This window comes from Centruroides sculpturatus, unplaced genomic scaffold (assembly GCF_000671375.1).
Source record: "Centruroides sculpturatus isolate CEXI.00-Female unplaced genomic scaffold, Cexi_2.0 scaffold217, whole genome shotgun sequence".
NCBI classification, from domain to species: domain Eukaryota; kingdom Metazoa; phylum Arthropoda; class Arachnida; order Scorpiones; family Buthidae; genus Centruroides; species Centruroides sculpturatus.
This window is the reverse complement of record NW_019384750.1, coordinates 181,191-196,641: the sequence shown is the minus strand read 5'-3', so window position 1 is coordinate 196,641 and position 15,451 is coordinate 181,191. Positions and strand designations below refer to the sequence as shown.

The 15,451-nt window shown below is 26.4% G+C and overlaps 3 protein-coding genes across 3 annotated transcripts; 1 reads left to right on the top strand and 2 right to left on the bottom strand.

The window, feature by feature from the left end:
* Window positions 1-1,606: 1,606 nt before the first annotated feature.
* Window positions 1,607-1,951, bottom strand: LOC111628565 (putative uncharacterized protein FLJ37770). Its single transcript, XM_023372389.1, has one exon. The coding sequence runs from the start codon at window positions 1,949-1,951 to the stop codon at window positions 1,607-1,609; it is 345 nt and encodes a 114-aa protein (XP_023228157.1).
* A 2,452-nt stretch (window positions 1,952-4,403) lies between these two features.
* Window positions 4,404-4,748, bottom strand: LOC111628564 (putative uncharacterized protein FLJ37770). Its single transcript, XM_023372388.1, has one exon. It carries the CDS (start codon window positions 4,746-4,748, stop codon window positions 4,404-4,406), a length of 345 nt encoding a protein of 114 aa, XP_023228156.1.
* A 4,382-nt stretch (window positions 4,749-9,130) lies between these two features.
* Window positions 9,131-14,641, top strand: LOC111628557 (nuclear receptor subfamily 2 group E member 1-like). Its single transcript, XM_023372381.1, has 7 exons — window positions 9,131-9,193; window positions 9,273-9,413; window positions 9,479-9,574; window positions 13,389-13,667; window positions 13,753-14,024; window positions 14,102-14,207; window positions 14,305-14,641. The coding sequence occupies exons 1-7, from the start codon at window positions 9,151-9,153 to the stop codon at window positions 14,520-14,522; spliced, it is 1,155 nt and encodes a 384-aa protein (XP_023228149.1). The 5' UTR covers window positions 9,131-9,150; the 3' UTR covers window positions 14,523-14,641.
* Window positions 14,642-15,451: the final 810 nt, after the last annotated feature.

The following is a 15,451-nucleotide window of genomic DNA, read 5'->3' as shown; positions in this document are numbered from 1 at the left end:
GGACATTTTTTCATACATATTTAAAAAAATTAATTCTTATAAGAAATATTTTCTAACTATTTCGAATTTTCAATTTCTTATGTTTATGCATTCAAAAAGTGTATAAATCTTTTTTAAGCAAATTTTGATTAGGTCCTAATTTCAATATTGATATTAATTTTATTGATTTAATTAAGGAAAAAACAAACGATTCTTTGCATCAAAGAGAAAATTTGAAATTACAGTACTTTCCAGTACATAATTTACCACAAAGATCAAATATATGAAAATTATGTCTTAATCTATAAACTTTTAAATTAAATACTTTACATGATAGATAATATTAAGACAATTGTGACGATGTCCATATTAATTAAAATAAGAAATATTAATATTAACATCCCTTATTATAAAGCATCTAAACGAAGATTTAAAATTATGTGATGGAATGCATTGAAATTTCAGCATTTCAATATGTTTTTGGAGAAAATTATTCAAAAGTATATTATAAACTACAGAAAAGAAAATCTTTGACAGTATAATATATAAAGTAAATGCTTTTTGTATAAGAGTTTTACAATACAGTATATACTAAGTGTTGGCAATTTAAGATCCCGGAATAACTTACAATAAATATTTTTATGTATATTATAACTATGATTATTAGTCGGATAAATATTATAACATTTTAATGTTTAATAATCGTATATTTTTAATTCTGTTGTTATCTTAATCTTGGATTATTAGTTGGATTATTTTTATATTAATAAAGTCGTATTTTATTTTTATTTATTATTTACGTTTTAAATTTATACTATACATTTTAACAATATTCTATTGAATATTGTTGTTATTAACTTATTTATTGATTAGATTAACGCGAGATAACAGTATAAATTATATGGCCAGCCACAATTTCGCCTGTTACAGTCCATTCTGACCACACAATAATCAGCATAGGTGAGGAATGACGTCCCTAATCCGTACTACTCATCAATAGCGTATCGTCATAAGGGATATGGAAATAGATTTATTTATTTATTTATTTTTAATATTTGATTAAAAAGCTGTATGTCCTCGCCCTCCCTCGATTCCCATAATTTATCATAGACAACATCGGCATATTTGGGAAGCAAGAGGACATATCAACAATTAAAAATAAACAAATAAATAAAATTTCAAAAATACAAAACACCCTTTATTTCTAAAATATATTTTTATATAAACTATCATAATCGTATGACATTAGAAACAATTTCATAATTCGACAGAAGTTTTCTACACGTTTGATATATTTAATGTCCAATGATTCCAATAATTTAACTTTTCCCAATTTTCTTCGATGTACCGAAGTTATTTCTTCAAGAAAATAATAAATGTTTGTAGTCATACGTACTTTTCTTAATGAAAACTGTACCGCAAAACAGGACAACTCAGAAGTGAAGCCAGATTTATAGGTAATTTGCAAATTAACTGTTGATAAACATCTACCAGAGAAAACGTTCATAGAAATATTGAAATAATNGTCCCTTTGAGGCCCATTTTGAGAGTAAGGAACAGCTTAAAAGTCACTGGGAGTAAGATCTGGAGAATAAGGTGACTGGGTGATGACAGGAATGCTTTTATCTCATGCACTGACATGTCTCATCTTCAGATCCTCGGAAAGAATTGCATGAATGGATCCGTGAGAGATACCAACTTCTTGCTCCAACTCAGCGATGGTTATTCTTCGATCATTTTTAGTCAGTTCTCGAACTTTTTCAATGTTTTCTCCACTTCTGGATGTTGAAGGTCTCCCGCTGCGTTTGTCATCCTCCAACATCTGTCCGTTTTTAAACCAGCCAAACCAATCGTAATCTGCAGATTTCTTTAGTGTCTTATCACCGTAAATTTGCTGCAGGGCCGAAAGTATCTCTACAACAGTTTTCCCCAATTTGCACATGATATTTACATGCTGCTCAAACTGGGACATTGCGCCGAATGATAAGCAGTCACATCCAACAAAGACGATTGTGCAAGTCTAAACTTGCACGAGCATTATCACACTGCAAATAAACATGCTGAGCTTCCCGCCACATGCATAATCTGTAAGGTGTAAACGAAAATTATTAAATCAAAATATTCATAATATATGATCCGAAAATAACTTGAGAATTGTAAATAGATTAATAGAGTATATTATAAATATAAAGTTATAAAACAGTGGTATATGAGTGAAATGTGATTGATAGAAACGAAGATAATCTTAGTTAAGACAATTTGTATTAAGTTTAATAAAATTTCTACACAATTTTTTTCATGAAAAATAACTCCGTTTAAGATTTAAAGCGTTTTGTCAACTTATCTGTTTTTGTTCAGCTATTTTTGGTCTATTTTTGAATGAATGTCTACCCAGCAATTTCTATTCTTTTATTTGATTTACTTTACTCATCAGTTTATTCCGCTAGCCTAATAATAAACTTAGGAGAGACGTATAAACAGATGGAGAAATAAAATTACTGATCGGTCTTCATCTTCTTTTATTATCATAACTTTAATTCCTCAATCTTGCCTCAGTTATATATCCGGTTCGTAACTATTGTGAGATCCTACATATTGATTGGTTTTCCTATCTCTAAGCATCAACCCTAGCATATTTCTTTTTATTTTATTTTTCTAGATAACACGTAGTTTTATTTACTGTACATAATCTATTGTTAAATTAATACGGAGGGGCGTAAGTACTGTACAAGCTAAATATACATTTTCTAGTTTGAAGAGTTATATAATTATCAGTTAGTCTATCAGATTCTTGGCATATATGTGTAAGAGTATATTATCTCCTCTCTATATCTTTATTAAGTAAGCGATTTAAGATAGTTTTCATCCTCGTCATTGGAATTAAAATATATTCATCTGAATTAAATTTACATTATCAAACTTTAGAAAGAGTGATCAATTTTGATATTTTTTAATTTCATCCTAAAAAGGAGGCAACTTCATTGTTATTCTCTGTGAGAATAATAGCATTATACTGCTTACCTATTACCTTATAAATAATAATTTCTGTATTTACTTTTAAAACAACAGAATGCTCGTAATTTTATTAACATGTATTAGATAGTATAATTCTGTCAAATTCTCTGCAAAAACAATTAAATATAATTAAAACAAGCACTGTCAAAAACCAGATTCTAGGCTTGTTTTGCACATGATATTTGCATGCTGCTCAAATATTTAGATTAATTTATTCAAAAAACATAGCTTTGTCGTTAATAATTATATTATTTCCCTTAATTAATTAATTTGATAGCCAAATAATTATCGAGTTAAGAATGAAAATATTTCCATAGCTAAGATTACTTAATAAAAAAGGCTAATTCTATTTTACAATAAATTATAATATATATAGCTTATGTAGTGTTTAAAGTAATAAAATAAATCGAGACGCTTTATAATTTATTAACATCGAATGGTTAAAAAATTCGAATTATTAAATGTATGTGCCTTTCTCTCTTTGGGAGAGTCATACAAATTTAATAACTTGAAACTTTATAATCATTCAATTGATAAATTACAAAACATCTCGACTTACTTTAATAGTTTAAAACTTATTTTTTTAATTTTATTTGGATAATATCGTCGACGCAATTGTTCGATTGTTATATTTCTGTTTTTTTTTGTATTATGATAAACTTTGTTTTTTTGTATTTAACACTATCAAATCGATAGCAAAATTTAAGCTGTATTTAGTTATGCATTACGAATAAAATTACATATAATTTTAAGAAATTTGTTTATTGGCCTTCAATTTGAAAAAATTGTAGTCTTATTAATTTCCATTGTCGTCCATCCGTCCGTCTGTCCATCCGTCTTTCCTTAATCTCGAGAACGGAGTTAGATAAATGAAATCAGAGAGAGATATGGAAATATTAGAGGTGTGAAGCCCCGATTAACTAAATATGAACGTCTGGTACAAACCAGAAGTCACGTTATTTTAATTCAAAAATTTTCCTCTGAAAGGTGTTAGATGGATGACCGGCACGATTCTATTATTAAAGGAAAAGTATGATGTACAGTACAGGGACAAGACACTACTAATTTGAGGTGGTGAACATATACGAGGGGCAGTCAAAAAGTTCCTGGAATTGTGATCCTGCACTGTAGTGGCATGAGATATGGCAATGCAGACCTAATCACCTTCAAAGTAGGCCTCTCCCGCACAGACACACTTATTCCAACGATCCTGCCACTGTTGAAAGCAGGCATGAAATTCTACCTTTGGAATCTTCCGAAGTTGGGCCGTCATATTCGATATTATGTCCTCCTTGCTTGCGAAATGCGTCCCTTTGAGGCCCATTTTGAGAGTAAGGAACAGCTTAAAAGTCACTGGGAGTAAGATCTGGAGAATAAGGTGACTGGGTGATGACAGGAATGCTTTTATCTCATGCACTGACATGTCTCATCTTCAGATCCTCGGAAAGAATTGCATGAATGGATCCGTGAGAGATACCAACTTCTTGCTCCAACTCAGCGATGGTTATTCTTCGATCATTTTTAGTCAGTTCTCGAACTTTTTCAATGTTTTCTCCACTTCTGGATGTTGAAGGTCTCCCGCTGCGTTTGTCATCCTCCAACATCTGTCCGTTTTTAAACCAGCCAAACCAATCGTAATCTGCAGATTTCTTTAGTGTCTTATCACCGTAAATTTGCTGCAGGGCCGAAAGTATCTCTACAACAGTTTTCCCCAATTTGCACATGATATTTACATGCTGCTCAAACTGGGACATTGCGCCGAATGATAAGCAGTCACATCCAACAAAGACGATTGTGCAAGTCTAAACTTGCACGAGCATTATCACACTGCAAATAAACATGCTGAGCTTCTACATGCATAATCTTATATTATATCGCATTTTCTAACTGTGGGTAAATTCCGGGAACTTTTTGACTGCCCCTTGTATTTTAAACGCATACTTTTAAAAATATATAAATAATAGACTATTTAAAAATTGATAAATGTTATACTATTGATAGAAAATTAAAAGTTGGACTTTCTCGTTTAATAAGCAACACTTAGGCTACATTTGGTTCTTTCAATACTTATATAAATTATCTTGACTTTGCTTCAAATAACAAATCTATTTGATAAATGAATATGTTCTATTATTTATTTAAAAATTTTTAAATTAAATCTTATTAATTTAAATTAGATTTCTGTTGAGATGCATAGTGTATGATAATATCAATAGTTTCTTCCTCCATGAGAACAGTTCACTAACTCTAAATTCATGTTTATAAACTTGTCACAAAAATAATATAAAGATATGAGGTAATTATTTTATAGAATAGAGTTATGTACTTAAAGCCGACATAATTTAACAATTAATTGTAGATTATGCATATATAAAATCATTTGATAAGTTAATATATTATCTTAGATTTTCAAAATTATATATTGGTTTACAAAATGTAAAAGTAATTTATATAAAAAATAATTTTTTATGAAATAATTCCTTCGCATTAAATCGACAAGATAGTTATAAATGTGACTGTAATGAATTCTATACTAAACCAAAACGAAACATGAAAAATTGGTTAAAGCATATCAGTCCTAGTTATAGGGTAGCATGCTATCTATAAATAAATCATAGGTAAGCGATTTATTTATAGATAGCATGTTACATGATACCTATACCTAAATCTATTATTATTTACAACAATATTTTTGAAAATTGAAAAATGGATAATTAGTAGCATAAATAAGTTAAATATATAAATAAGTCTACTAAAAGTTTGAGATAAAATTCGAGTATTTCTGAAATTTCAGTGAAAATATTCGTTTTATTCATCTCGTTTGACAGTATTAAACAAACATAAAGGAAATAAAATGAATGAAAATAAAATATTTTGGTATAAAGTAGTCTACATAATTTTATCTTATATTTATATTATTATTTTCAAACAATTTTATAATTAATTTTAAATATTCGGAAAACAATTTATAAATGATAAACAATATTAATTAACTGTATAGATTAAGAAGTTTAAATCCTTATTTAAACTATATTTTTATACTGTATTTACAATGAAGCATGGATTTTTTTAATATCCTTAGTCCCTTTATTTTTGTACTAATGATATTAAAAAAGCCATGCTTTATTCTAAATATAAAAATCTAATGGTAATTAATATTATCAAAAACTAAGTTACTGGAAAAATCTATTGGTAAAGACAGCTACAAAATATGTCACTATCGGCAAGTAAAAATAAAATTTGAATTCAAGTTTTCGAAAATTAACGAAAAATAAGACTTCTAAGACGTAATAATAATAATACGTAAATATGTCGTAATCAATCATAAGTATTCTTGAATCCAATATTTGACTTCCGGGATATACAGTCACTCAACAAACAAATTTGAAAAGAGCTCTTCGTGTGATTGTTGCAAAAGAATAAAGAGGTTGACAACTTTGCACATATGTTTAAAAAAACAACAATTCTTATGTGATAAAATACAAATTAATGGCGAAAATTTACAGACCTACCTACACGGATAATATTTGTTTTATTTTTTTTAGAATCTTTATTAACGTTTATTATCTTCATGATTTTTTTTCATATAAGAACTTTGATTTACATTGCATTCGTTATACGTAATTGTAATGTCCTGCACTGTAGTGGCATGAGATATGGCAATGCAGACCTAATCACCTTCAAAGTAGGCCTCTCCCGCACAGACACACTTATTCCAACGATCCTGCCACTGTTGAAAGCAGGCATGAAATTCTACCTTTGGAATCTTCCGAAGTTGGGCCGTCATATTCGATATTATGTCCTCNCAGACCTACCTACACGGATAATATTTGTTTTATTTTTTTTAGAATCTTTATTAACGTTTATTATCTTCATGATTTTTTTTCATATAAGAACTTTGATTTACATTGCATTCGTTATACGTAATTGTAATGTAGAACTTTTTTTATAAGATCTTGTTCAATAAAATCATTTTTTATAACATACTAAATTTAAATCTGGAAATTAAATTGATAATTTAGTAATATAACTATTTATTATATTGTAATAGATTACTTATTTACTATTAATAATTACTTTATAAAATTTCATATCCACTCAAAATTTAGTTAATATAAAAATCTAATTTACGAATCTACATTACAGTAATTTTATTTGCAAGTATTTATTTTTTCTTTTTAAAATTTTTTCATCTACCAATAAATGGAGTTATATCAATAGACATTATTAAACTATATCAATCCCCCAGGATAGAATATCAATCTTGTAGGCCTATATCAATAAACGATTTAATCATAAAAATAAAAAATAAAAATTCGATCATTGTGTTATCGAGTTAATTAGATAATGTTACATGTTTATGAATAGGCCACATATTGTTTCGGTTTATAGAAATTTTGTTTAAGATCGTTTTTATTGATATTTGCTGAATAAATTCGCAACAATGGCATGAATTAGTGGCAAAAAAAGAGAGGATAAAGCAATCAACCAGACGATCTTTACCTGACACTATAGCATAAGAGAGAAGTATATGGCGGGGGTCATACACAAATCAATTAATGGATGTACGGTGACGTCAAAAGAGCCAACGAATATCGATTATGTGTGAGCCATTAAAAGCCTCAGACGAGAGTATTATATTTCTGCACTACATTAAACCTAACTTCACTTAGTGACGTTCCCACTTGATCATCAAGTATTCATGGCGGCGAAGAGGAGGTTTGCGTATCCCGTGATGCCTTTAGCATCGATGTTAGAACCTGCAATGATAAATAATTGAATGACACCAGAAAGCTAGTTTGAACAATAGACACAAAGAAAGTGCACTTCAATAGAACCGAATATGGAACAATGACTGGGAAACAAAGCTGCATTTCCAGAGTAATTGTCCACAACATTTTCGCTAAGACTCCATTCTCTTCTATTTCACACGTCACTAAAGTGAGGTGATGGTGAATCTCTGTCTCGCATTATTTATTCATCTTTCTTTCCAGTTACGTGGGAAAAAAGTTTGACACATTCTTTTAAAATGCAAATATTACTCCAATTTTTTTTTAAATTTCTGGAATGAAGTCTACCTCTCAACTTTTTCACAGAAATGAGCTTTCAACTTTAGGCCAATTTTAAATGTATTAATTAAATTTATGAAGACGATCTAGTTAATAATAGTTTCAACTTATTTGAGAAATACAGAAAGATATGACTTAAATATCATATATCACAATCTCCTAATCTAAGAGTGTATAAGACCTATCTACTCGTATTTAATTTTATCGCGATATGTAAATCATCTCATTTTAAATTGCTTCTATAAAAACACATAAAAATATATAAATATATTTATTCATAACGTTATTAAAAATCAATTATAAGTGTTTCAATTATAACTAATGCTTCACAAGATTAATTTCAGTCTAATATAAAATGATGAAATCGTTAAGTTTCACCTAACATGTATGCTCGATACTTGAACTCGACCAATCATTTGGGTATCTAGGTCATGATTTTAATAAGTTTATAATTTATTTATTACCATTTAATATTTTTTCAAAAGTATATAAAAATTTTTCACATAAACTTATTTTTATACTTCAAAACTGATCTTAAAATAAAATTTAAAAATTTGCTGTTCAGTAAAATCGTTGTTAATTAATTAATTGTTGAGATCGCGATTAATTATTAAAGTATGATTATTAATTTAAAGTTTAAACTAATTCCATTTTATATAATAAAATTATAAATATTGAAAATATTATTTAAATGTACTTATATTAATCTTGAACGTTGGAAACAACGTTTCGAACAGTTTCATAAGTTTTCCTTGTACAGTACAAAGTGAATGATTAGAAATTGTATAAATTATTCAAATAGCTACACTGAAACAAATATTAGTTTATAAGTCTCCAATATTTACTCTATTAACGAAATTTATATTATTTAACATTTAAGAGATTAAAGGACTTTCCATAAAACATAAGACAAATAATGGAATGTGAGACAGTTGTGTCAGGAATCTGTAAGCCACGCCTCTATCTTCAAATCAACCAATAAGAGAATTCCTCAGTGTTTATCAGCAAGTATTGTTACGACGACAGAAAATCATGACACTAAAAGACGTCCTATCATTGGTTATCATTGCTGTTATAAATCAGATAGATGATCTTTCATTCACTTTATTACCTGATATCAGAGGAAATGGGTAAGATTTATTTTTGCTTTTTATATCTCACAGATTTAGCTTATTATTAATTTAATAAATAATTATAAAAATAATTTAGGTCGCACTTTACCAATTCCTGTACCCTGTAAAGTTTGTGGAGATAAATCTTATGGTAAACACTATGGTGTATATTGCTGTGATGGTTGTAGCTGTTTTTTCAAGAGAAGTATCCGAAGAAGAATCGTTTATACCTGCATAGGTAAGTATTGTGATATAAATATAATAAATTACTCGCGAATTTTATTAATATCATTTTATTTCTAGCCGGAACGGGAAGATGCTTAATTGACAAAGCCAGGAGGAACTGGTGTCCGTTTTGCAGATTACAAAAGTGTTTTTCAGTCAGCATGAACAGAAACGGTATTTTATATTTATTCGATTTTTTAAAATATTATTTTAATTAATTCTTATACAAAATTAAATATCAGTATTGTAAAACTTTCATGCATTATCTATATGATAAGTCTATTATTTGAGATATAAAATAAAATCTTCATTTTAAACTTAATTATAAAAGATCATGGATTATATGAATTAATTTGTAAACGTGAACTAAATTTTTGATTATTAAAAGAAGACTTACACGAATGATATCAATTTGTTTAAAAGATTTTAAATATTTATCCTATAATATTTTATATTTTAAGATTATTTTATTCTCCTTTTATAACTACTAAAATATCTCCTTATAAAATATACTCCTTCTAAAATATATAGGCTACTAAATAATTATACCGTGTAATGAAATTTATTTCTACTTCATTATGACTAGAAGTAAAACATTTTATTTATCTTCTCTTCATTTAAATTTCTGTAGAAATTAGACTTGAATATTTGATAAATAGATTTTAAACACATTGTACTTTTAATTTACACTAAAATATATATATATATATGTAAATTAATTTATCTAAGCCAATAAAACGTAAATTTTTACATATATTCTTCGAAAATAAAGTTTATTCCAACTTAATAAAACTTTGTTTGCGATTAAGGAAATTAAAAAAATAAACTTCATTTATTGTTTTAGATTTTAATTAGTTCTATAACTGTTATAGAATTTAAAAGCAAACCCTAACAGTTCTATAGACTATATTTCGGAATTAGCATAGTTATTTGCAACTTATTTACCGCTGAATTTAAGTATTAAAAGAGGATTTTTACAAACATCAGAATTTAGAAAAAGAAAAACTTATAATTCACTCCAAAATTTTTCGATGTTGTTAAATTCTCAATAGAAGAACATTTCGATTATTTATTTATTCCTTATAACTTTAAGAAAAAGTTGCTTAAAGTTTTCTTTAAGATTTACGAGAAGAATAAACTTAAACACTCAAATTTACTTTATAGATTAATTAGCTGGTTATGGCTTCATACTATATTATAAATAAATTTTAATCTAATAATTCTCTATAATGAATTAGATTAAGTTTACTTAAACTATTTATTTTTGTTAATTTAAGTTTTACTAAATGTTATATCTACAATGTATAAGTCTACAATCGAATTTCGGTTATTAAAATAAACGTTAATCAGTTATATTTTGAAATAATTCTAAAGTTATATTTATCTTTTCCTTTTAAGTAATTATTCTAAAATCTACATATTTATGTAAGTAATTAAGCTTAAATCAACTTTCGATATTTTTCTACAGAGTTGAAATTAAAACAAACGATAAGAAAAATTTTAAGTTAAAATATTTGCTTATTAATTTTACAATTAGTAAAGTTAAAAATAATGTTCCGATTTATGAAGCCTTTTTTCATTTGTTATAAAAAATAAGTAATAATTTGTTCAAAAATTCCAAATAAAAGTATCTCGAAAACTTTTTAAGTTATTTAACAATATAGATTTAATTGAAACGTCAATTAAGAAAATTAACTTAAAATTACTTGAATTATCATTAATTTTTACTTTACAAAAATAATCTTTAATAAAAATAATCACTTTTAATTCAAAATTTACGTCTAGTTTATTAAAACTATTTTCTCTTTTCTTTTTTCTTTTTTATTTGATTTAGACTTCTATGTCCAATAAATTATACAAATACACAATTTACATAAACTTTATTTTTATTGGATTTATTCGTGGAATATGCATGGAATTTGGAGTTAATAAGCTCGAGACAAAATTAACTGAGTGCTAAGGATTACAGTTTTATTCAATCGTGTTTTGTTAGTATATTGTTGCCATGAGAGTTGAGTGATAGGTTTCTTGGAAACTGTATCTTAATCCTTTTTTTTTTAATATTTCTTTTAAATTAATTATACTGTTTGAAAACTTTTATTTGCTGTTTTTACCTATTCCTACGGTGTTACAAATTGTATAGAGAGTAACCCCATTATTAATATAATTATCACTTCTCAAACAGAATTCGCTACGATAATGATAATAAAATTTTCATTAATTTTACCACAAAACTAAATAAATATAAATTAATTTAGCTTATTAATAAATATATAGACGATTAAACTAATACAGTATTTACATTTTTTTCCTATTTCTTAAATCTTTATTTTTAAATTATTAAGTCTTATAGTAAAAACTATAGGTTATCTAAATTTAATATCTAACATTCTTGAAAAATTAAACTAACCTGTAAATTAGTTACTATTTGAGCTTATACAGCTCAAGAAAGTTACAGTACTTTAGGTTACTTTTCTGCTAGATTGTTTACAAAAAACAACAAAAAATAGATTATAAATTTATTAGAGATCTATTCAATGTAGACTATACATAAAAAATTTTAAAGAATTCAAGAAATTTAGTAATATCATATAGTTATAAATACTTTATGACGTAATTAGTAACATGAACTTATTGTCATATCCAATTCAACGGACGTATTGAACAGAATCATATTTGAAAAAAAACCCTGACTCTTTTTATAGGGCCTATATAAAAGCGAAAATCGGTAAAGCAGGCTCTTATTTAATAATGAAAGATATTTATTTATTAAATTTTATAAAAATACTTTATAAATATTTTTATAAAATCCTATTAAATTAAACCGGATAAATTAAATAAAACAAATTATTTCATAAATGTATTTTTTTTGGGAGATAGAAGAGATGCAGATAAGCCCACGCCTTTGACTGAATTATAGACTTATTTTTTTTATATTTTACTAATAAAGTCTTTAAAATTTAATATTTTCTACACTAAAATTAAACCTGAATATAAAAGGTTGCATTTATAATTGTAAATTAAAAGTATAGGCCCTAAGTGTTACTATTTTATCATATTTCATTTGTTTTATATTTGTCGAATTTATTAATATCGCATCATCGTAAGTCACGAGTTCTCTTTCTTATTATAATCTTTATTTTAAAATTAGGAAGATCGAAAATATTTTAACTCATAAACTCATAAATAAAATTTATTAATGATATTATCTGATATTGAATTATTTTTGAAATAACGATATTTCTCTTATAAGCTTATGAAAATATTAATAAAAATTAATCAACGATAAAAAAGTAAAATAAAAGATAAGAAATATTATAAAGATTTTTTATTAAGAAACATGCTTCCTTTTAAGATGTATAACTTATATTTCAGATGTGTAACTTATATTTATATATGTTTCGATTATTTTAAATAGGAGAAAAAGGAGGAAAATTTATCTTAATTATTTTTCTATATACGAAGAATATTTTAAAAAGTCTTCGATAATATTTTCTTGGAACGTTTCTTGGAACTAGAACACGATACACGGATAATAAAATAAACATTTCAAAAGTCATTGATTTCCTACTTTGTCCATATTATTCTCATTCGTTAATTTTTATTTACTAATAAAAAGGAAAGAAAAGTATATTAATTAATGAACAGATAAGATTAAAATTATTTAAATTTTTATTTTTGGGGGATAAATTGGAATGCTAATAGATATCTTGATAATAGCTTTCAAAACAATTATTCATTTCTTATTTATTTGAAACCAATATCATTAATCATACACCACTCATATATAGATCTATATTTTAAACGTTTATTTAATTATATTTTATAAAGTTTAACTAGTGTTTAATTAAATTATTTAAAGTTTATAAGTTAATTGAAAATACTTTACAATTTAACAGTAAACTTTTATAGCTTGTATCAATTTATTTTATATCCCAGAAGTTTTAGCTGCTTAAAAACAGACTATTTTTTAAAATTATTATTACAGCTGTTCAAGAAGAAAGAGGTCCCAGAAAGAATAAGCGACAGAAAAGCATTAGAAATATAGAAACTAAACATTCTACATCAAGTCCCAACAGGAATGCTGTGACATCGCCGTATATTCTGTCGACATCTTTAGTGTTGAGCCCTTCTATAGTTCATGGGAAAACCTTTAATGAGACATCAGATGTAACGTTTAACCAAACACAAGGAAGTGCTTTCCGTAGAGTGATACCTCACAAAGATTTACATCCATTTTCTGTCTCTATGACTTCTATGACATTGAGTAATCAAAAATTTATAAAATATTTCTGTAATATAAATTATTAATAAGTTATATATTTATTATAATTATATTTATTATTATTTAGGTTCATTGCCTATTGGAAATCATTTTATTTTCAACGTGTCTGTTAACATATTGATAAATTGCATTAAAATGGCTCGTTCAAACAATATTTTTCGAGTTCTACCAATAGAAGATCAAAACAGCATTTTAAACGAAGTGTGGGCAGAATTATTTCTACTCCAAGCCGCTTATTGGCCAATCGATATAATAGCTTTAGCCAAACATTGGGAAGCGGAGTCGAAAATGGGCGTGGTTAAAACCGGTCAGGTCAACCTTTCAGTTAACGTGACAGACGTTAGTTCTTTTCTATTTATTTAATATTTTAAAAATGTCTTCTAAGACAATTAATGCTATTTTTTTCGCTTAATTAGAACGTTTTAATGAAAAAAATTCAAAATGCCATCGATCAATGTAAAGAATTAGAATTGGATCAAATCGAAAAATCTTTATTGGAATCAATAATATTATGCCGTAAAGGTGCGTTTAAAACGACATTAAATTAAATAATTAAATAAATAAAAATGGATAGAAATTGAATAGATGTTAAATTTTTTAAATAATTTTTTTCTTTTAGATTGCATTGTTAATTGCCAATACGTCGACGGAATGTTGGATCACGCTCAAACAGTCATGTGGCAATATATGATACATTCACGTCATCGCAGTGCCAATTATTTTGGAAAATCTCTCTTAGTTTTGCCGACATTAAGAAGTGTATCTCAAATATCGGTAGAAGATATTTTATTCAATCGCAAACGAAATATACTCTACAATCTTTTAAAAAATTTCTAATAATTTCATTGGAAAAAATGTAATAAAAATATAAATCTAAAACATAAATTATTGTGAATAATATAAAAAAAGAAATCTTTGCATGTAATCTCATCCTGCAGCCATATTGTATCCTTAGAGTGAATAAAATTATTTGTGTTAATTTTTCGTCTGTAAGATTGTTAGTTTTGTTATTAATTTAATTAGTAAATAACCAAAAATTTATAAAAATAAACAAGATTAAAAACTGATTCTGTAATGTTAATTCAAAACTAATCTTCTAAATCCGAATTTAAATCTATTTTTATGTTGAAAATAACTTTAAAACGTTATTACATTGTATACTGAATTTAAAATATAACAAAATAACATAATCTACTGTATATTTGATTAAAATAAATTTATTAAATTACAAAAGCAATTGTTAATAATGGACACTAAGTTTCAGAAAAATAAAAAATTTAGAAATGAATTTATTTACAAGCAAATTAAATATTATACGAGTCCCCAACTACCGAGAGACCTCATATTATTCTGTAAATTTAGTTTCTTAATATTTATTAATAAATAGTTATAAATGAAAGACATAAGTATTTAGTTTTCTCTATTTTTTATAAGAATTACAGACAAATTAATACTTTATTCATCACTGTATTATCATATTTTTTGGGTTGCAATTTGAAAAAATTGTAGATGTATAAATTCCCATTGCCGTCCGTCTGTCTGTCCTTCCCTAATCGCGAGAATAGACTTAGATAAAAGTCGAAAACAGACACGGAAAGCTTAGGGCGGGAGGCCCTGATTAACTATATATGAACTTACGATATGTGTATACTTATATTTGAAACGGAAATCACGTTATTTTAATTCAAACATTTTCCCCTGAAAGGAGTTAGATAGATGACTGACCGGCACGACTCTATTGCTAACAGAAAAAGTATGATGTACAG